The sequence below is a fragment of the Leptonotus elevatus genome, chromosome 10 (genome assembly GCF_054856555.1).
Source record: "Leptonotus elevatus isolate MCC_2025b chromosome 10, RoL_Lele_1.0, whole genome shotgun sequence".
Classification (NCBI taxonomy): Eukaryota; Metazoa; Chordata; class Actinopteri; order Syngnathiformes; family Syngnathidae; genus Leptonotus; species Leptonotus elevatus.
The window spans coordinates 14,988,375-15,010,430 of record NC_141248.1 but is presented as its reverse complement, the minus strand read 5'-3'; the positions used below and the strand labels follow the sequence as shown (position 1 = coordinate 15,010,430).

General features: G+C 39.2%; 2 protein-coding genes across 3 annotated transcripts; both read left to right on the top strand.

The window, feature by feature from the left end:
- The first annotated feature begins 164 nt into the window (after positions 1-164).
- Positions 165-16,038, top strand: nckipsd (NCK interacting protein with SH3 domain). Of its 2 annotated transcripts, none has more exons than XM_086086356.1 (13): positions 165-524; positions 2,844-2,956; positions 4,296-4,503; positions 5,203-5,278; positions 6,629-7,128; positions 9,248-9,418; positions 10,034-10,120; positions 10,240-10,378; positions 10,473-10,553; positions 12,291-12,419; positions 12,489-12,578; positions 12,654-12,826; positions 14,602-16,038. In XM_086086356.1, the coding sequence occupies exons 1-13, from the start codon at positions 354-356 to the stop codon at positions 14,824-14,826; spliced, it is 2,163 nt and encodes a 720-aa protein (XP_085942482.1). In that variant the 5' UTR covers positions 165-353; the 3' UTR covers positions 14,827-16,038. The 2 variants fall into 2 exon arrangements, with proteins under 2 accessions (XP_085942482.1, XP_085942481.1); XM_086086355.1 differs by having other exon boundaries at positions 4,296-4,506.
- Positions 16,039-16,631: 593 nt separating this feature from the next.
- slc25a20 (solute carrier family 25 member 20) lies at positions 16,632-22,055 on the top strand. The gene is made up of 10 exons (XM_086086067.1): positions 16,632-16,722; positions 16,807-16,923; positions 17,169-17,261; positions 17,391-17,518; positions 17,596-17,686; positions 18,755-18,872; positions 18,946-19,018; positions 19,114-19,223; positions 20,096-20,220; positions 20,624-22,055. The coding sequence occupies exons 2-10, from the start codon at positions 16,819-16,821 to the stop codon at positions 20,684-20,686; spliced, it is 906 nt and encodes a 301-aa protein (XP_085942193.1). The 5' UTR covers positions 16,632-16,722; positions 16,807-16,818; the 3' UTR covers positions 20,687-22,055.
- Position 22,056: the final 1 nt, after the last annotated feature.

Below are 22,056 nucleotides of genomic sequence, written 5' to 3'. Positions count from 1 at the left end.
TAAATATTATGTTTATATCAATATAAACAGATCTTTTGATATGCGTATGCTGTACTACTGCTCATGTACACAAAGAAAACAATTTAAAAAACGAGTGGCTCTGCTGTTGATTAGTAATCCTAGAGGCGTGTCTGTTCTCAAGAGCGCTCTCTAGCGACAGTAACAGCCTCAGGTCAGGTGATCAGATCTGAGCTGCATTGTAAATAGACAGCAGTGATCCACCGGGACCATGCCTCCTTCGTAGCGTCTTTAAAAACATCTCCAAAAGGTCACTTATTCCCTCTCAGGGACGCTTTATCACCCCGCAAAGGTTTTCTTGACTGTTCGGATTCCTTTCGTGGCTGCCCAGCAACATGTACCGGTCTCTGTACGCTTTCCGATCGGCGGAGCCCAACTCGCTGCACTTCGGGGCCGGAGAGAGCTTCTTAATCCTGGAGAGGAGCAACAAACACTGGTGGCTGGGCTCGCGCTGCAGCTCGGGGGAGACAGGCTACATCCCCTCCTCGTATATCGAAAAGATTCAGGTAAACACCGCGTCTCCTCTTTAGGAGATATCTGGTGAATGAAGGACTGATGCCCGTGGATCGTTCATGGGAGGGGTTGGGATGCATCGGGGTTAGTTTCAAGGCGTTTAGCGTCATAAATGCGTAGTCATTTTTTTTATTTTGTATAAATTAAATAAACGCCATTCCCAGAGTACAAAAACGTGTCCAACAGGAACTCTGGAAAGGCACGAACCGCATTGTTTACAGTATAATATGTATATTTGGTGGAATTAGGCGTGCACCGATCACAATTTTCTGGACGATCACCGATCGCAATCTTTTAAAAAGTCTGACCTGCCGATCCCGATTTTTGCTGATACCGAATTTTTTTCATTACAAGCAACATATACCTTCAGTGTTACAATATTGTGTTATTGGAAAACATTGAACAGTATCAGTGAAATAATACAAATGGGTTGTTTTAACTGCACATGAAATAGTTCTCTGAAAATAAAAATGAAAATCCTATTAGTCATCTCAGCACAACAGGACAGTGGCTGACTTTTTCCAGACCTCTGATCAGGGAGATGAGATTGGTGGAAAAGATCAGTTTTATTTTTAAGGGATCGGCCGATCACCGATCTTCCAAAATTAAGGAAATCTGAGCCAATAAATCTGCAGGCCGATCGATCGGTGTACCCCTAGGTGGAATTGTAAAATATTGTTCATATGAAGTAAATAAGAGGAAATTATATGTGAAGTAGGCATATTACTTGTTTTTGCTGCGATTCTTTCCATTGTTATTTATTAATGCTCTTATTGGATACCAAAATTAAGAAGTAAGTCCGATAACAAACAAATTAGGAAAATAAAGCCGAGAATTCAGAAGTGAATGACAAAAAACATATTAATGAATGTGGAATCGTATTAAGTGGCAGATTAGTTGGATCGTTGTAATTTGATCAGAACAAATTTATCTGTAGTAAATAGATATGCATTCATTACATTTTTTTAGTAGAGCAAGTACTTGAACACTTCACTTAAATATAGGAAAGTAAAAATAATGTACTTAAAAAATGCTTCAAAAACATATGTAAATAGTAGTTTGGGGGGAAAAAACTGTTAAAAGTTTGAGTATCTAAATTATTGATTATTTTGCGTAGTTCAAGAGCAGGTGTGTCAAACTCTGTCCCAGCACACTTTGCAGTTACAGCTTCCTTCAGAGCGTCGTGGCCCCTTATGATGATGATGACTCCAAATGTTTAATATCCTTATTATATTATTACATTTACACAACAAATTGATGGATTACTAATCGAGAATAATTGTTTGTTCAATTGTTGTTGAAGTTACTGTAATAAGATTAACAAAATTGCAAAAATCTAAACATTGTTATTTCATTTACACTTGAAAATTTGATCACTTGGTACAGATTTTAGCAGGGATAATGGCAGCATGACTTGATTTTGTAGGCCACATAGAGTGACTTTAACTATTTCTATTTGTTTAACACTTTTTACACTTGTTAATAAGAGTATGACCCCCCCCGCCCCCCCCCAAAATACTGTACATTTAGAACAGATATACAATTTGTGATAAATCGTGAGTTAATTATTGAAGTCATGTGATTAATTATAATTTAAAAAATGTAATTGCCTGACGCAATTTAAAAAAAAAGAAGAGAAAAGATTTTTAAAATATTAGGGACGTAATTGTAATTAATCGCATAACTTCACTAGTTAACTCACGATTAATCAAAAAATGTATATCTGTTCTAAATGGTCAATTAAAAAAAATCTAGGTTTTCACACTTTTGTTAACAAAAGTGGGGAAAACATTTTAACTAATAGAAATAGTTCAAATTAATTTTTGATGTCTATAGCCGTCAATGGCAGGGAATGAGTTCATGAAGACAAGGAGTATGAAAAATAGATGACTGAAATAATTTTTAATGCATCCCACCTCTCCGCCAACGTGCCTCCTTCTCCTAAATGGCATGTTTCCTACACAGTCGCCCCCCCCCCCCCCCCCCCACAAGTGGCGTCTTCCAGTGATGCACTCATCAGTGAACGAGTCCCGGCATGTGAATGAATGCATCTTCCACATTGGCTGCGGAGCTTCAATGAGCTCCAATTTGGAGTCTTGCTGAGCATGTGTGACGCTGGCTGAAAGGCTGCCTTTTTTTGTTAGATAACTGACCCAGTTTCTCCTTCCTCCAGTCTCGAGCACACACAAGTACACAGCCATAGGCGAGAAGTGTGCTCTGTTGCGTTTAAAGTTTTATGCAAGCATGAGTAAATATTTAATTCCTGCAGCTCCTCATTTTCTGTTTCTTTTATTTTTCCTTCTGTCCGCCAGGCTCCGGAGCAGGATGATGTGTTGCAGTCCATTGACAGAGCCATTGAAGGCATCCACAATGTTGCCTTAAAGAATGGAGGCAAATACAATCTGGAACAGCGGGATGTCCTCCAGTGAGTAGAACTGTTCATAGAAGTATTTTGCTTAGAGATGGGAAATGCTGAAATGTCAACAAAAGAAACTGAGGATGTGACAGTACTGTAGATTCTATGATATTTTTTGCACAAGATAGGCTGCTTTGAGGCGATGCTATGACATCACATCAAAGTTCAAACTGCTTTCTGGTCCTACAATCAATCGCAGTTTTTATTCTTTTCAGGAAAGAAAAAAAGGTATATACTGTATACCGGAACTTGTTGCTTTGAGGAACGATTGGCTAATTCCAAAGCAATTTACTACTGACAAATAATGTGAATTATTTTAAATAATCCTTTCCGGGAACCACCCTTTAGTTCACAGTACAGACACTACTTAACATATTTAACTGTATAAGAAGAAAAAAAGTGGCTATAAAAAGTCTACACACCCCTGTTCAAATGCCAGGTTTTTGTGGTATAAAAAAATGAGACCCAAGATAAAGAGTTAACTAGCTATTAACTCATTAACTGCCATTGATGGCTATAAACGTCAAAAATTCATTTTAACTATTTGTATTAGTTGAACATTTTTTTTCCACTTTTGTTGAAAATCTCGATATTTTTATTTTGTAAATTTTGTTTTGTACATAAAATTTGTGATTAATCGCAAGTTAACTAGTGAAGTCATGCGGTTAATTAAGATTAAAAACTTTAATCGCCTGACGGCCCAATTATATTTTAACAATATTTTCTTTCTTTCTTTTTTTTATTCATTCACTGCCGTTGACAGCTGTAAACGTCAAAGATTCATTTGAAGTATTTCTATAAGTTTAACATTTTTTTCCACTTTTGTTAACAAGAGTATGAAAACCTAGTTTTTTTAATTGTACATTTAGAACATATAGAATTTGTGATTAATCGTGAGTTAACGAGTGAAGTCATGTGATCAATTCCAATTAAAAACATTTAATCGCCTCTTGCTACAAATTTTTAAGAATCTTTTTTTTTTTTAAATTAATTTATGGCAGTGAATGAGTTAATTGAAGTGAAAGCAAAAGTCCATCTTTTAGAGAGGGGAAGTAAAAAAATAAATAATAAACAACAGACATAATGTGGGCACACTGTCTTTTAACTGGGAATGTGGCTGTTTTCAGAATGAACCAGTCAGGTTCAAACTTACACTTTCCACCATTAAAGTGCATCCACTTGACCCCATATAACCTTCTTGATCAATTTTGAATCCATTGATAAATGGCAACGCTCTACTGCACCATCTTATATCTATATATATCTATAATTGAATAGCATCCGCAACATTTCCACAACGACAAACGCATTGTATTGCAATTCCAACGAGTTTATGCTTCTGTTGTAGAAAGTTGATCCATCACAGAAAGGAGACGCTCGCACGGCGGAGCATATCAGGACACTCGCAAGGCCTGCCGGCGTCCAGCAGTGAAATCTCTCTCAGCCAAACTCCTCCGCTGCCCAATGGCCTTAATAACCGAGACTACGGACGACAGGGAGGCATCCCCTTATCAGGGAGCATGGACAGCATGCATGGAGAGCCCGGCTTTTATCAGGTGGCACTAATTTTGCCGTTTTGCTTTTTATCACAAAAAGCACTTTTTTTCTTTTTTTTTTACACCTTAATACAACTTTATATATTTTTTAATATGGTCTGTCTGTGCATAGCACAGCTTGCTACTTAATGCAAATGAGTCTGGAACAGGGGTCACCAAACATTTTGAAACTGAGAGCTACTTCTTGGGTACTGATCAATATGAAAAGCTACCAGTTAGATACACACTTCTGAAATATGCATTTGCATAAATTAGCTTTATTTAAATTAATTTAGCTATTTTTAATCATTAATGATATTTACATGTAGCTGCCCCACTACATTTATAATTCACTATCACTGCAAAGTGTCCATACCTTTGACTGGTAGTGTTGTAAAGACCTGGTCATGTCAATATTTTCTCACGATACATATGCATTTTCTATAATCCCAATTTTTTGTTCCTGATCGTAAAACAGCTAGAAGAGTACCAACACCTTGATATAAGGCAGAGTATCTGCCCGATTCCGATATTTAGTATCGGTTCTCACACATCCCTACCGATGCTATTTTTAGAACAGGCACCAGGCTGGTGACCCCCGTCCAGAACCTTTATTTACAACTATGTTTGTTCAAACATGCAGCTGAATTCCCACTTTCAAATTTAACTCATGTGCTTAGTGTTAATTCACCCTCGCCTCGCCCGCATCTCTTCATGCAGGTGCCACCGCAGCCTCGCCGCGCGGCTCCAATCACGCCACCGCCACCTGAGAAACAACGCAACAACCGGCGGACAGGTGAGTGGGCGTCGGCATGAATTTGTCATCTGGATTTGCCAGGCCTAGCTGGAAAAAACGCCCAGCTCTTAGCAGCAGGTTTAAAATAGCTTGGGATTTTTTTCCTTACATTTAGTTTTTATTTAGTTTTGACTTTAAATTTAGCTAGTTTTAAATAGTTTTTAAGTGGGTTGATAATTTTCATTGTTTTTTATTTTCCCCCCCAAAAATGCTTTTTATTATTATTATAATATTTATTTTTTATTAGTTTTAGTATTGGTTTTAGTTGTATGTATGGAATAAAGCAAAATAATTTGTTTAATAAAGTAAGCATGTCCGCCTCCCAGTGCTGAGGGCTGTAAGATCGAGTCCGGGCTTCGGCCTTCCTGGGTGGAGTTTGCATGTTCTCCCCGTGCCTGCGTGAGTCTTCTCCGGGTAATCCGGTCTCCTTCCACATTCCAAAGACATGCATGGCAGGTAAATTAGGCGCACAAAATTGCCCAAAAAGTCAGAAAATGTAATAATAATAATAATAATAATAATAACAAAAAAAAAGGAGATACCGAAAGAACAAGATACAAGCGGACAAAGTGAGTTTCCTCCGTAGGGTGTAGAGTGAGAAGCTCGGTCATCTGTGAGGGACTCAGGGTCGAGCCGCTGCTCCCCTCTTGCTCCCCAGTTGAGGTGGCTCGGGCATCTGGTTCGGATGTCTCTCAGCTGGCCTGAGAATGCCTTGGGATCCCGCCGGAGGAGCTGGTTGAAGTGGCGGGGGACAGGGAAGTCTGGGCTTCCCTCCTAAAGCTGCTGCTGCCGGGACCCGACCTTGGATAAGTGGTAGTAAATGGATGGATGGATGGATAATAAAAGAAGATAAGAAGACGTTTAAAAAATAACTATAAAATGTCCACAAACAAAAGAAAAAAAATTCCAGAAAATTACCATAAAGTGTCCACAAACTTGCCCCCCCAAAAAAAGTTTTTAAAAAATGATCAAAGTTAAGGCTGGAAAGAAAATGTTGTCCAAAAACAAAACACCTAAAAAAAATTACCTAAAAATGTCGACAAAATTGCCAAAAATGTCAGAAAATTGATAGCAAAAAAGGCAGGTTTTTTTTATTGCCATAGAATGTCCAAAAAAGGAAGAAGAAAGGCAGAAAATTACCCTAATATGTTGGAAGACAGAAAATGAATTTCTACTGATTGGATGCTGCATATTTTTCTGTTCTGCTGCAGTTATAGCATTACTTTTCCTTCATCACAATGTTCCATTTGTTTGCATCTCCAGAAATGTTTTGTTATTTATTTGGCTTAAAATGGCCCTTTTTAAAGTAAATGTTGCTGAGCCCTAAGCTCCCTCTCTCCTTTTCTCCAGAGCCGGACATCCCTTCCAGACTGTCTTCTCTCCCTCCGTCCCCCGTCCCCTCCCTCACAATCAGCAGCACCTCTTTAGAGTCTGCGGTGTCCTCCGACGTCAGCCTCCCAAGTGTTTCCAGCACCCCGCCTCCCCCCGTACCGTCCCGCGTCAAGCCCGCCGCGGCGCCTTCAGAATCCTCCGCTCAGCCAGCCCCAACCAAGAAGAGCCCAGCGCCGCAGCCCCCGCAGCCCCCCGCCGCCGAGGAGGAGCATCCAGACAGCGAGTGGCCACTCGCCCCGCCGTCCCTTGCGGATAGCCGCCCCGACAGCCCCGCTTCCACCGAGCCGGTCCCCCCGACCATCGGGGCCGAACTGATCGAGCTGGTGCGGAAGAACACGGGCTTAAGTTACGAGCTGTCGCGAGTGGCCGTCGGGGTGGTGGTGGGCCACCTGCAGACCAGCCTGCCTCGTTCCTCCTCCGCCCTGGAACGAGTTCTCTTGTCGCTGGTGGAGAGCAAGGTTAGACTTGTTTTCTTTGCGTCACGGAGCCTCGTACGCTTAAAAGAGAACGCAGCGGCCGTTTAGAATTTCAGCTCGAGCTCTTTTTAGCTATGAGAGAAAGTGGGGGAGGGGGCGTTTATCATGTCACTCGTTTCCTGCTTTGCTGTGTCAAACTTGATACGTGAGTCTTTTGACCTCCGCCAAGGCTTAAATATTTGTCACTTGCGGTTCCGAGGGAACAACGTGTAACAAGATCGTACATAAGCACAACACATTACAAGTGGATCTCATGACATTTGACAGCGCATCTAAACATATAAAGAGGATATTTACTTTGAAAGAGAGATGATTTGTGACAGAAATGTAGTGGAATATTTAAGATTGAGCAAAATCCATCCAAGCTGGGTGATCTCTTTTTTGGGGGGGGATTTTGCACACACAAAGAAAATCCACAGAAATAAATAAATAAATCTAACATCTAAATCTAAAATGACCAATGGTTATGTTGTGTTAAGCCAAAATAAAGAAAAACAAAAAAATGGAAAGCTAAATGTAGCTCACTTGAGATACAAGTTCAGTTTGTTCTTGGACCATACTTGTAACTCAAAACATCTCACATTTTTCCACATTGAAATGAATGAAAATGCCATGAATCCGTTTCAGCCCCCCCACCCCCCAAAAACAAACAAAAGTATTTTGTAATTTTTTTTAAATAAAAAAACACCACTATGTAATATTGTCATTTATGAAAACAAAGCATTAATGACTAAATAATTAAAATTATTAAACCGTTTTTGCCACATTTTTTACTTAATGTTAACATTAGTTCTTCACAGATGATAAAGAAATACATGCCTTTGAGTATTGTTATTATATCTTTCTACATGTGTTGCCCCATTGTTTGGGTTCAAATACCTGTTGCTTAAAGTGTTGTAACACAGCAAAGTCACTGCTTTTTGTTAGCATGTCAACAGTGTTTTGTGCTATTTGCTAGTTTTAAGCTAAATGGACATTCGAAAAACAAAGTAATGTGGTGTGTTTTAATTACACAACGTAATCTGCGGTAAGAACTTAGCCAGTTGTATGTTAAGGCACCATTATACTATTATTAATTAATTACTAATATTTTCCCCTTATTATTGTTGAACTATTGGTGATTTAGGAAAGAGCAGCCAGGACTGAAGACACTTTTTTCAGTTTTTTATTTTTGACTCGCAACATATGCTGATGCACAATCATGCCTGGTTGTGGTTTGAACACATTTTGATTAACTCATTCACTCCCAGCCATTTTCACTGAAGCAACCCCCTTCGCTCCTGGCTGTTTTACTGGCTTTTGACTGATTTTGCAAGGCCCACAGAATATTGTGTTGCTATAAAAATATGGAACCTACCAAAAGAAAGATTAGAGTCTTTCATCAGGAAAAAAAAGTATCTGTATTTGTTTCCGCTTTGCAGCTATTGGCATGAGAATATAGCTCAATTTTATCTTTATTCACAAAACTGTTGAAAACACTGGCAAAAAGAGCTTGTTGCAACATGGCCCTGATTGATCTTATACTCTTCTGCCACCTGCTGGCTGTTTTAGTTTTTTTCTTTTATAGTGACTACTATTGCTTTAAGCCACTTCTTCATGTCAGAAGCTGCATCAAAGCTTTCTGTATGCTCTTGCATAAAAAAAAAATGTTTTTTAACTAAACGTTTAAATACGTTTTTGGGACCATGCCAGCCAGTATTTAAAATAGAATGTTTTTGGGAGCAAATGAGCTGAATTGTGTAGGGGCATTTGACTATAGAGGTTCCACTGTCGCTTTTTACATCATAAACAGTAGGCAATTTCAAATGTGAATGCTTTTTATGTAAATATGAGAATTATCATCTAAAAAATTAACAGGGAAGAATTGCCATCCATTCAAAAAATCGACATTGATCTATTGAAAATGAAACCTGTGCTGATAAAAACATCCCTGGGGGAGGTCATGAACTGTGGCAATCTATAAATAAGCATTGCCTAAAAGCTTTCACTTGTACTCCAGAAGACTTTCACTTTATAAAAAAAAAAAGAAACGAAAAATAGAAAAAGTGCTGCAAAAAGCGTATGCGCCCACGTTACGTGACTGCCTCTGACATCCGTGCAGGACTTGGGTGCGACGCTGCCGCGAGGCCAGCTGTGTCACGACGAGCAGCGGCTGGAAGTCATCTTCGGCGACCTGGCCCGCCACCGGGACGACTCCCAGCAGCGCAGCTGGGCGCTCCACGAAGACCACGCCCTCATTGCGTGCTACCTCGAGGAGCTCCTCAAGATTCTGGTGAGACGCGTGATTGTGTCCACAAATTCAGTTAATCACCTTTTTTTCTGTGGAAGCTATTTCTGAACCAACCAAAGATGCTATCAAATGCCGCTAAAACCCTTTCTAGATATGAACGTGTCCTGACATTTAATTCGTTCCGCGACCAGGCTCAACTAAGCTGCAATAATATGGGTCGTTTTTTTTTTGCAGAGGATAAAGAATATATGCCTATGAATATTATTGTATGCCCTGTCTGATTTGGTGAAGTGCAGCGTTGAGGTACAAATCCCAACAAAGCTACTCCACGGTTGATACAACTATCATTCGCCGTACAGTGTAATGAAAGAGTTTCAGTCAGATGAACGTTGAATCCGCACAGAGGACACACATCCAGATCCTGCTGGAAATACCAGACATGTCTGATGGGATCAGACAGGCCAGTTTACAGATCCGACGACCGTGTTATTAAAGACTGACTCAGCCTGCCAAATCTTTTGGCTCTGCATTTTCCGACTGACTAAAAGCTACAATCAAGCGGGGATGCTCAGACCAGCTTTGAAGGCACCCGAAGATCCTCCGGTGTTTCCATCCAGTCAAATGATTTCTGATACAAATATTTATTTTTATTTTTAGACTGATGCAGATCCCGAGGTGTGTAAGAGGATGTGCAAGTCCAGCCACTATGAGAACGTGCTCTCGCTGGTTTCCTATTATCAGATGGTAAGAACAATTCTTCAAAAATCCTCTTGGAGAACCGCGGTCGCCACGGTAACGGTATGCATGCACTCTTGGTTCACTGTCACTGTCGCGCGGCGGCGGCGGCGGCGGCGGCGGCGTAGGAGCTCCGCGTGTCTTTGCGGCTGCTGCTTCTCAAAGTGTTTGGCGCCATGTGCAGTCTGGATGCTTCTCTCATCTCCACCCTGCTCAACTCCATCCTCCCCATGGAGCTCGCTCGGGACTTGCAAACCGACACACAAGGTGGGCGGCTGATTATTCATTTTGCGATCTGGTGTGTACACGTAGGCCTGTTTATGACTAAGGTGCGTTTGTTTGTGTTCCCCACATTTCTCAGAGCACCAGAAGATGTGTTACACCGCTTTGGTGCTTACTATGATTTTCTCAATGGGAGAACAAGTGCCGTATCATCACTACGGTAAGCTCTGGTTGATGAAATGAGGGTTTAGGGTTAGAGTTTCAAAGTAGGGTTTTAAACTTGGATTAGGGTTTCAAAGTAGGCTCACAATTTATAACAGTGGGATGACAGGATTACTGTGACCTCAGGTTTCAAAGTAGGGTTTTAAACTAGTGTTGCGGTTTCAAATTAGAGCTTAAACAAGGGGTAGAGTTTTAATGTAGGGTTAGGGTTTAAAAGTACATTTTCAAAGTCAAGTTGGGGTTTCAAATGAGGGTTTGAACTTGGGTTTGAGTTTCAAAGTAGGGTTTTACAATTGTGTTATGGTTTCTAATTTGAATTTTAAACTGTTTAAAATTAGGGTCAGGTTTTTAAAGTAAGTTTTCAAACTAAGCTTAGTGTTTCAAATTATGGTTTTAATGTTTGGTTTGAGTTTCAAAGAAGGGTTTTAAACTAGTGTTAAGAGTTTGGAATTAGAGTTTTAAACTGGAATTAGGTTTTCAAATTAGGTTCAGGTTTTTAAAGTTGGTTTTCCAACTCAGGTTAGGGTTTCAATTTAGGGTTTTAAAGTTTGGTTTGAGTTTTAAAGTAGGATTTTAAACTAGGGTTAATGTTTCATATTGGAATTTTAAACACTGATTCGGTTTTTAAATTAAGGCCAGGATTTTAAAAAAAGATTTTCAAACTAATTTTAGTGTTTCAAATTAGGGTTTTAAAATTCGGTTTGAATTTCAAAACTTCAAAGTAAGATTTTTAAACTAGTGTTAGAGTTTTGAATTACAGTTTTAAACTAGGATTAGGGTTTCAAAGTCAGATTAGGTTTTTAAAGTCGGGTTTCAAACTCAGGTTAGGGTTTCTAATTGGGGTTTCAAACTAAGATTGGTGTTTTAATATAGCGTTACAGTTTCAAATTAGAATTTCAAACTGTTTCAAATTAGGGTAAGGTTTTTAAAATTGGTTTTCAAACTCAGGTTAGGGTTTGAAACTAAGTTTAGGGTTTCAAATTAGGGTTTTGAAGTTTGGTTTGAGTTTCAAAACTTCAAAGTAAGATTTTTAAATTGGTGTTTAGGGTTTTGAATTACAGTTTGGAACTAGGATTATGGTTTCAAAGTCAGGTTAGGTTTTTAATGTCGGGTTTCAAACTCATGTTAGGGATGCAAAGTAGCATTGTAAACTGGAGTTTGAATTTCGAGCTTCAAACTTGGGTCACAATTTGTAACAGTGGAGTGACAGGATTAGCATCAGAATATGTGACCTCAGGGTTTAAACTAGAGTTAGGGTTTCAAATTAGTTGTAATCTATGGTTAGGATTTCAAGGTAGGGTTTTACACTCGGGTTATTGTTAAAACATTTTTTATCTAGGTTTGGAGTTTCATAGTAGGTTTCAAACCAGGGGCGAGCAGAGGGTGGGGCCACTCTCTTCATCTTCATCTTCATCACATCTTTGTTTTAATATTACAGCTGTTGACTGTGGCCTACATATGCATCCTGTCTAACTTCAGGAAATGCAATAAATAAATGTAATCCCAATAATCCTGTTACATCGCGCCACAGTGTTCTCTCTGTAATAAACCAGACAACGCACAGTTCCAAATATTTTTGGGTAATCCCGAAGCATTAACACAAACATAAACGCGTGTGCCAAAGCGCTTAAAATGGTCTCAGTGGCATCCGGCCGACGCTGACGTGTGTCGCCGTCGCAATATGCAAAACGTGTGCTGTCATTTTGACGGGCTCATCTATTTTCCCCGCGTTCAGAACACTTGAATGGCGACTTTGTTCAGTTCCTGCTGGACGTGGTGGAGGACGGACATCCCTCGGACCCCACGGAGCAGCTGCCTGACCTCTTCCTCAACCTGCTGCTGGCCTTCAACCTGCACCACACAGGTGGCCGCCGATAACGTCCGCATAAACAACATTTCTGCAGTAGTTGACCTCTTTTCTCTGGCCACGCAGCACCGAGCAACAACGTCATCATGCAGCAGCTGAGGAAGAAGAACGTCAAGATTCTGTCAGAGAAAGTGCTGCTGATCCTCAACCGAGGAGGTGCCTGATTGTTTCGCTCGCACCCGTCCTCCCGTCTTGCGCACGACCTTCACTGTTGTGTTGACTCCCCTGCAGACGACCCCGTGTGTATGTTCAAGCACATGCCGCCCGCGCCTCACGCCGTGCTGAAGTTCCTGCAGGACGTCTTCGCCAGTCGAGACACGGCCGACATCTTTTACCGCACCGACATGATGGTGATGATTGACATCGCGGTGCGGCAGATTTCTGACCTTTCGCCTGGAGACAAGGTGAGCCAAGAGACACTTAAAGATGTTTAATATCACTTTGGGATCATCTTCTGAATTATTTATTTTTTTATTAGATATGTTCGATAACACTTTTTTCACTTTTTTTTCAGACCGTTACGAGTACAAGTACTCAACTCCTAGCAGTCACGATACCGATACCAAGTACTGATACCACAAGTACTTTTTGATACAAAGGTTTTCCCCCAAAAAAACAATGACTGATAATTTAAAAGAAAGACCTATACATCCCAATATAGCATTTTAGATTAAAATTGCATGACATTAATGTCAATTTTCTATTTTATATATTCTCATTTCTAGTTCCTGATCGTAAAATGGCTACAAGAGAGAAACCGATACTGGTATCGGCCGCCATCATGCGTACCAATACCTTGAAATAAGGCCTTTTATTGGCCCCATAATAATAATAATCACAGATGACTCTTCTTGACCTTTAACAGGGATAGTCACTATGGAAAATAGTAAAAGGATGATTACTCTCTCATCAGCAAAAAGAAACGATATTCCGAATTACCCCCCCCCCCAAAAGAAGTTATATATTCATGTAATTTTTAAAAAATTACCCTGTGTTTCAATGACTGCAACATACAGGACTAAAAGTAGCAACAAGGACAACTAAAATACTTTATTCATAACACTCCAGTAAAAATTGCCACATAATTGTTACTAGGGATGGGTGAACACCGATAAGTATTGTTATCGGGCTGGTACCATTTATTGTATGTTCTATACAAAATGTGATTTATATGAACAAATGGAAAAAGATAATAGAATATTGCCATTCATTTCATGCAGATTTAAGGAAAATGCTCCACTGGGATATGTAGGTCTTTCTTTAACTCATTCTCCCAGCCATTGTCAATGAAGCAACCCCCTTCGCTCCCAGCTGTTTTACTGGATTTTGACTGATTTTGCAAGGCCCACAGAATATTGTATTCTATTGCTATAAAAACAACAACAACATGGAACCTACCAAAAGAAAGATTAGAGTCACTTCGATTCTATCTATTTACGTTTTGCAGCAATTAGCATTAGAATATTATACAGCTTAGTTTAATCATTATTCACAAATCTTTTTTAAAACACTGGCTAAAATAGCTTTTTTTGCAACATGGCCCTGGTTGATCTCTTTTCCTCTGCTGCCACCTGCTGGCCGTTTTTGTTAATAACTACCATTGCTTTAATCGCCCTCTTTAGGTCAGAGGCTGCATCAAAGCCTTCTGTATGCTCTAGCATAAAAAAACAAAAACAATACAATACAAATACGTTTTTGGGACCGTGGCAATAATTAAAATAGAACGGTTTTATACGTTTTGGGGAGTAAATGAGTTAAAATTATGTCTGGGTTTTTTTTGTATCAAAAGTGGTATTGGTACTTGGTATTGTTATCATGGGTACTATTATTAGTCTGCAAAAAAATAAAAAATATTTTTGCATTTGGTTACATACAGTATTTTTAGACTCAAACTTCAAACCAGGCCCTTCGTAAGGCAACCATAGCACACTGTATTTGGTAACTGAAGTTAAAACAAATACATAATACAATTAAGCATATATACAGTATATTACACTCGTATTTTGTATTGACTTTTACAGGTCATATAATTTACTTTAAAAAATGAATGAACGTGGTCTCATTTTTGCATCAGAAAACAGATGTGTTCATTTTCTGTGTCCAAGAAAATATTTCTCTGTGAAAATTGCCGCCTAAATATTTCCCTCTATTTCTTCTTTTTCACTATCTCCATCCGAAGCTCCGCATGGAGTACCTCTCCCTCATGCACTCCATCATGCGCTCGACGGATTACCTGGAGCACCAGCACCGCCTCTCCGACCTGCAGGGGGCGCTGCAGAGGATTCTCAGGGAGGAGGAAGACCCTGGGGAGGATGAAGGCAGCGCTACGGCCAAACAGATGGATAAGCTAATCGTGCAGCAGATCTACAAGGAGTTTCCGCAGATCAGCACCGGTCAATACTAACTCACCTTATGTTGTGGTATCAACAGGGATGCCGCCAGGGAAAAGAAAATACACTTTGGGGCGTAGTAGCACTTCAATGCCACAAATGGAAAATATTACTTTCTAGGGCCCGTGTCAGTATCACGCATATCACACACTATCGCACACTACAGGGAGGTGCGGTAGGGAGAAGTGATGCCTTGAATGCTGAGAGACGCAATCACTTACAGTATATGCCAGTGTTTCCTTGGACTTGTTGTCCACTGCTGCAGCATGCATGGGATGTGGTAGAATTTGTTACTTTTATTTGAGAATGGTGTGTTTTGATGATCGAATGAGGGGGAAAAACATGAAAATTGCACAAAAATAGTGAGGCCATAGCTTGGAAATAGAGGCCAAAATAACATGCTGTTTGACTCGTAAGCAATAAAAGGAGCCCAATAAATGTGTCGTTTTCTTCTATTAAAATAACAGAAAACGTGTGTAGAGCTTATTCTAACCAAAATGCACTCAATCAATTGCTATAGTGCCATGTAGAGCAGTATTTTCCTTACAAAAATGAATATAGCGTATATTCTATTACAACTGACTTTACATACTTACCTAACCCCACCCAACACCGGGGTTGCTTCATCACTTCATCAAACACAGTTGAAGTAAAATAGAGCAAGAGAAACAGGTTGACTTCCTGACACATGCTTTTCGCAAACTAACTTGTCTTGTGTGCTTACTTACAAAGTTCCTCACGCATCAGGGTCAGTGGACTTTATAGCGTAATAAAATTAAAAAACTTTAACCCACAATGCTGCATTTCACATGCAATCGAGCTTTGTACTGTAGCTTTGTCTGATGTTCTGCAGTTATTGTCTTCAGCAAACCCGGCTGTGTTGCATTTAGTATCTACTGAATTTCATCTTATCTAATAATTTAACAAAAAAATGTCCTTGATTTATTTACATTGTGTTGTTATTGGTGGAATGGTGGTGTCCTCTCATTTGACTGTTCTGGTGTTTTTTTGTTTTGTTTTTGTATGTCTGTGACATGGATTCTTTGTCTGGAAACATATCTCTTAAAACGGTATACATAATCCAGAGGTGATATCTGATATTTTTTGTATTGTGTTCCAGCATCCATTCATCAGTTGTGTGTTAGTTTACAGCCAATGAGAGAGATGAACATCTCTGGTTCTTTAACTCAAATAACATGCTAATAAAGTTATTTTTAAAAGTGGAAGCTGTTGGGATATTTATGTTTATTAAATATGTATTCATGGTGGATTCACAGCAGAGTGAATTTTTTTTGTAGCCTACAGCTAATGAAAATCCATATTTAGCATCTCAAGATACATGAAAATTTATTTAAGGAATTAGATAGGAATAGGTCTTCTGAACAGTATTTTAATGTGTCTAATAATTCTGTATAATATATAACACGTTTTGAACTTAACTGCATATGAACCAGTGTGTACAAAAAGACTTAAACTAAACATATTTGCTCTAGTAGTATAACATACAGTAATCTATTACAGTAATTTGCTGTACAGTTAAAATGTTACTTTCACTCAATTGTAATAAATACAGTATAGTACTGCATTATAATTGCATTCCTTCAGTTACTAAATGAAACAGTTGAGTCACAATTAAGATATAAATTAAATGTTGTAATATATATATGTGTTAATATTAAAAGAATAAGTGTTGCAATCAAAGAAAAAAAATGCGAAAATATAATTTTAAAAGACAAGTGATACATTCAAGAAACTCCGCAAGTAAACTGGTTAAACCGGACAACAAACGACGTACCAGTCTCGCTGTGTGTTGCAGTCAAATCGGTCCGGGTCTATATGTGGGTTAAAGGTCCAGCGGTTAAGACAGCCACTCACTTGCAATAATTCCTCCTGTAGCTGCGGCCGATCAGGTGAGCTAATTGTCTTCTCTTTTTCCCCCCTCCATGTATACTTATGCGTACATCTTAATAGTCTTTGTTTTTGTCTTTCCAAAGCGAAAAGTCAAAATGTCAAAACAGCCGCAGCCGATCAGCCCAATGAAGAACTTCTTCGCTGGAGGTTTCGGCGGAGTCTGCCTCGTCTTTGCCGGTCACCCCCTCGACACTATAAAAGTAAATCGTGCGTGCATGTGCCAAAGCATTCGCTCAGTGTTTCCCACATAAAGGCAGTTGCTGGATTATAAACAGCGTTTTTATCTAGCTGAAAATGACCGTGTACTGTACAGCATTACTGTACTTTGACCCACATTAACGTGCAATCGTCTCTGCGTGTCTCCTCCCAGCACACTGCACACTCACTCACCATCCTACAATGCATTGTATTTTTGTATAATATTGCGTTTAAATTGTTCTCTCAGGTGCGTCTACAGACTCAACCAAAGCCCAAGCCAGGAGAGAGCCTCGTGTATGCTGGGACAATTGATTGCTGTAAAAAGACATTAGCTAAAGAGGTAAGCGGCCGTGCAACTTTATCTTGAGGTTAAATACCGTATTTGCTCGAATAGTGGTCAAGAGCAGAAAGTGCTTAAAAACAGGTTTTGCCAAATGTGGAAGTAGGCTCTCCATCTTCCTCTTTGCAGGGAGTAAAAGGGCTCTACAAAGGTATGGCAGCCCCCATCATTGGAGTCACGCCAATGTTTGCCGTCTGCTTCTTCGGTTTCGGTTTGGGCAAGAAACTGCAGCAGAAAACCCCCAATGATATCCTCACGTAGGTTACTACTCTGCCTCCGTGGCGATTTGGTAGTTGCCGGCACTGAGCGTGACGACTTTGCCTCCCTCCTGCAGGTATCCACAGCTGTTTGCAGCGGGCATGTTGTCCGGCATCTTCACCACGGCCATCATGACTCCTGGCGAGCGAATCAAATGTCTACTTCAGGTTAGCTAACCTCAAAACACTGTTTATTGCGTGCAATATGTTGCTGACCAACCCACAATAGGTGGAAATCCACACTCTAGATCAGGTCCGCAACCTGCGGCTCTGGAGCCACATGTGGCTTTTTATGGAAATCCCCCCTCCAAAAAAAAAAATGTTTTTGTAAAACTGAATAAAACATTTTTTACATATTTTTAGACTAGTCAGGGTGCGTACAACATTATATTGTAAATATTTTTTGGGGGGGTTTGAAGTGGAAGATTGATTTAAAGGAATCAGATAGGTAAGAATCCAAATTTTTAAGTTGTCAGAAAAAGATGATTTTTATTTAATTACCTAAAAATATCCAAAAAGTAATCATAAAATGCCAAAAGAACAGCAGAAATTTACCATATATTGTCCATGAAATTGCCCAAAAAGTCAGATAATTGAATACAAAAAAGGCAGAAAATAAAATGTCCAAAAACAAAAGGCAGAAAATATTTTTTTTTAAATCACGAAAATTACCATAAAATGTCCACAAAAATGCCAAAAATATCAGAAATTTACTGGCAAAAATTACAGTTTTTTTTTTTAATAGCCATAAATTTTCCAAAAAAAGGAAGTAGAGAGGCAGAAAATGACCACAATATGTCCGTAAAATGCCATGAATTTTAGGGAAAGGCAGAAAAGGCTAAAAATGTAAGAAAAATTACACACACAATTTTTTTTTATCAACAACTAAAGATGAAAGGTAGAAGAAAATGACTGCCAAAGTATTGGATGCTGCATATTTTTGTGTCGTTTGTGGTGCAACTCTAATTAGCTCTTGGGCCTACAATTAGACTCACAGTAAGACACTGTTCCCATCATCACAATCTTCAAATGTTTTGCGGCTCCAGACACATTTTTGGTTATTTATTTGGCATAAAATGTATTTCTTGACAGGAAAGGTTGCTGACGCCTGCTCTAGATAGACAATATAAAGCGCACTTAACTGTTTACTCATTAAAACATTTGATTGAAATGCATGTTTATGATCAGCAAAGGTCAAAAGACGTTGCTAAGTTGCGAGTGTGTGCGTGCGTGTAGATCCAGGCTTCCTCTGGGAAAGTGAAGTACGCCGGGCCGATGGATTGCGTCAAGCAGCTCTACAAGGAGTCCGGCATCAGAGGAATCTACAAAGGCACCGCGTTGACTCTCATGAGAGGTGCTGCTTTAGTTTGCTTTGCAATTAAGTTAGCCAGGTGTGTAATAATCCAAGACTTTTGTGTGCGAGTCAGATGTTCCTGCAAGCGGCATGTATTTCATGTCATACGAGTGGTTGAAGAATGCCCTCACGCCGGCAGGAAGGAGGTGAGAACTCTCGACGGCTCAGCCCCTTTATATAAATGAGACGTAACCCGAACCTGCTCTTTCTGTTTCTCTCTCTCGCTCGCTCGCTCGCCCAGTCATGACGAACTCAGCATTCCCAGCGTGCTGTTTGCCGGCGGGATGGCAGGAATATTTAACTGGGCCGTGGCCATTCCCCCTGACGTGCTCAAGTCTCGCTACCAAACAGGTGCCGACCTACCAGTTGGTATTCAAAATGAGGACATGGCTTTAAATGGGCCAGCAAAAATTGGTTATAAAGCGGGAGTCCCCCAAATTTTCTTTACAATAGCAGCAAAATCCACTTTATTTAAATCCATCTCAGCGGGCGGCCATTTTGTTACTTTCTGTTGACTGAAAATGACATCACAGTTGCTCAGGTAACGGCCAATCACAGCTTGCCTGTTTTCCGAGTTTGGACATGTGATGTTCGAGAGCTGAGCCATGATTTGGTCGTTTTACCTGAGCCTTTAGCAATTGGCAAAATGGCCGCCCTCTGAGTTAAATTTTGTTGCGTTATTTATATTTCACATGTGCAATATTAATCAGAATTAGACTAGTGGAGCTGCATAGAACATATACCATTTAAAAAAAAAAAAAAACTGAATGCTTAAGAGTACTTGGCAAGATTTTTTTAAAACAAGTAAACATAGCTAGCCTAAAAAAACATTGCTGTTTTTTTTTTATGATATTGAACATACATAACTGCGACTCAAACTTGAGTAGAACTTAATAATTATTGTATGAAGTTGACGACGACATATTAGTCAAGCTCCCATATTTTTATTTTTATTTTTTTTAAATCAAGCAGACATGTATGCAAACAAAAAAAAATGTGTAAGCTGGGGTGGACATTTTTGGCTAACGTTAGCATTTATTGAGCATATGGTGGACCTTCATTTAGCAACATGAAGCAATTAGCAAGCTAACTGTGTACTGTTTGAATGAGTGATATCGACCGGGTTCTTATTTGCTTCTTTTAAGGAGACAATGAAGATAGCTCAATTGCTTTGCTAATTTTCTAAAGCTAGAGTAATAGTTTGTTTGTGTCGATCACTATAGCTCCTGAGGGAAAGTATCCCAATGGCTTCCGGGATGTTCTGCGTGAGCTGATCAGAGAGGAAGGCATTGGCTCATTATATAAAGGTTTCAATGCTGTCATGCTTCGAGCTTTTCCTGCAAACGCTGTGAGTATATAAATATGTACATAATCATCACTATATGTATAACAATGATTCTTTAAGTGTGGTATGAGTACCTGCAGTTGCGCAATATAATCACTGCCTAAGCACAGTTCAGTTGTGTTTTTAACTTTTACGTTGAAACATAAGCCTTTAATCTCGTTGTTTTAAGACATTTTGCTATTTATGTGCATTTTAATTAAAATATCAAAGTATAGTTTTGTAATATTTGTTAATTTACTTGGCTCCAGAGATGGATATAATTTTTACGGACCGCTTTCAGTATGAGAGCATGTTAGCATGTAGCAGGGAGTGATGATGTTAGCATGCAAATGGCGGCATACACGCGACACATGACTAAGAATCCGAGTCATTCTAATGAAACTTTTTTGTCTATTTGCGTCCTCAGGCTTGCTTCTTGGGATTTGAGCTAGCAATGAAATTCCTGAACTGGCTGGCACCCAACCTGTGATGGAATTGCTTTTACAGTGCATTAATTAGTACACACACACACACACACACACACACACACACACACACACACACACACACACACACACACACACACACACACACACACACACTCGGACTTTATCATTTTAACAGATTTCCAATTCTCTTCTTGATCACGTCTTGACAGTTGTGGTAGTAGGCTTTGGAGCAAGTCGTATTTCCTCAAATAGTGGCCTCCAACTCAAATAGAGCTTTTTTTCCCCTTTGTAGCAATGAGTAGCAACTGTAATTAACTCAGATCTTAGACACCGAGGCATTGAAGAACCCAGTCGCTAAACAAAACAGCAACACCTACCAAAGCATATGAGGCTTTTCTTCACTGCCACCATGTTGTTGTCAAAGAGGTCACTTAATAATGTTTTTGTTTCAAGCAACAGCATCCCCTGATTTATATATATATATATATATATATATATATATATATATTTTTTTTTTTTAATCAAAACATATTTATTTAAAAAAAATATGATGAAATGACGCTCGTGAAGAATGTGGTTGCTTGTGTGAAATTAAGCATTTTAGATGAAATGTTGTGCAGTACTTGGTTGTACCAGCAGAGGGTGACCATGTGACCAGCAATGGAAGTTGACAAAGCTAACTAATGTCAACTGTCTGGAATTCACATTGTTGACATCAACAATGGCTTTCTATTATTTGTAATTACGGGGTTTTCTTTACCGATATCTACAATTCAGTTTTGTATATTCATTAAATTATCAACAACGCCATTTTGACTCGTCATAATTGCAGTTGTAGTTCTCTACGAAATCATTCCACCGAGTTCAAACTTGCGGATATCTTAAATGACAATAGTGGATAGGAAACATGTAGATGTTGATATCTGAAATGTGTTTTGTGGATAGACAAAACTGACTGTTAAATGTAAAACTGCTTGTTATGGCAGCATTATTCTATTAAATACAACAAGATAGATTCTCCAATTCCATAAAAAAAAAAAGTGAATTGCTCATTTTATCCTTAGTTGACCGTGATCATGTTTTTCAATGTATTAAATAAACACTTCGAGCCACTATATGAGGAAATACAGTGCTCAAATATTCTCACTCCTGTTTTGAAATGTTTTATTTTCATTCTGCTGTGTTTTTCGAAGAGGCAGTGAGGGAGTGATCTGGACAATTTTGTGCCTTACCTCTCTGCCTTATGTGAACATATCAGGGAAAAGGTACATTTCTTTTTATACTGTGTGTTCACGTCTCAGCAATATTGCTTCAGAAAGGACTCGCGGTGAGATCGATCGACCTGTACATGAATGTTGCCGTGTGGAAATGTGCAAATAATAATAATAATAAAAAAAAAGTTAAATGGGAT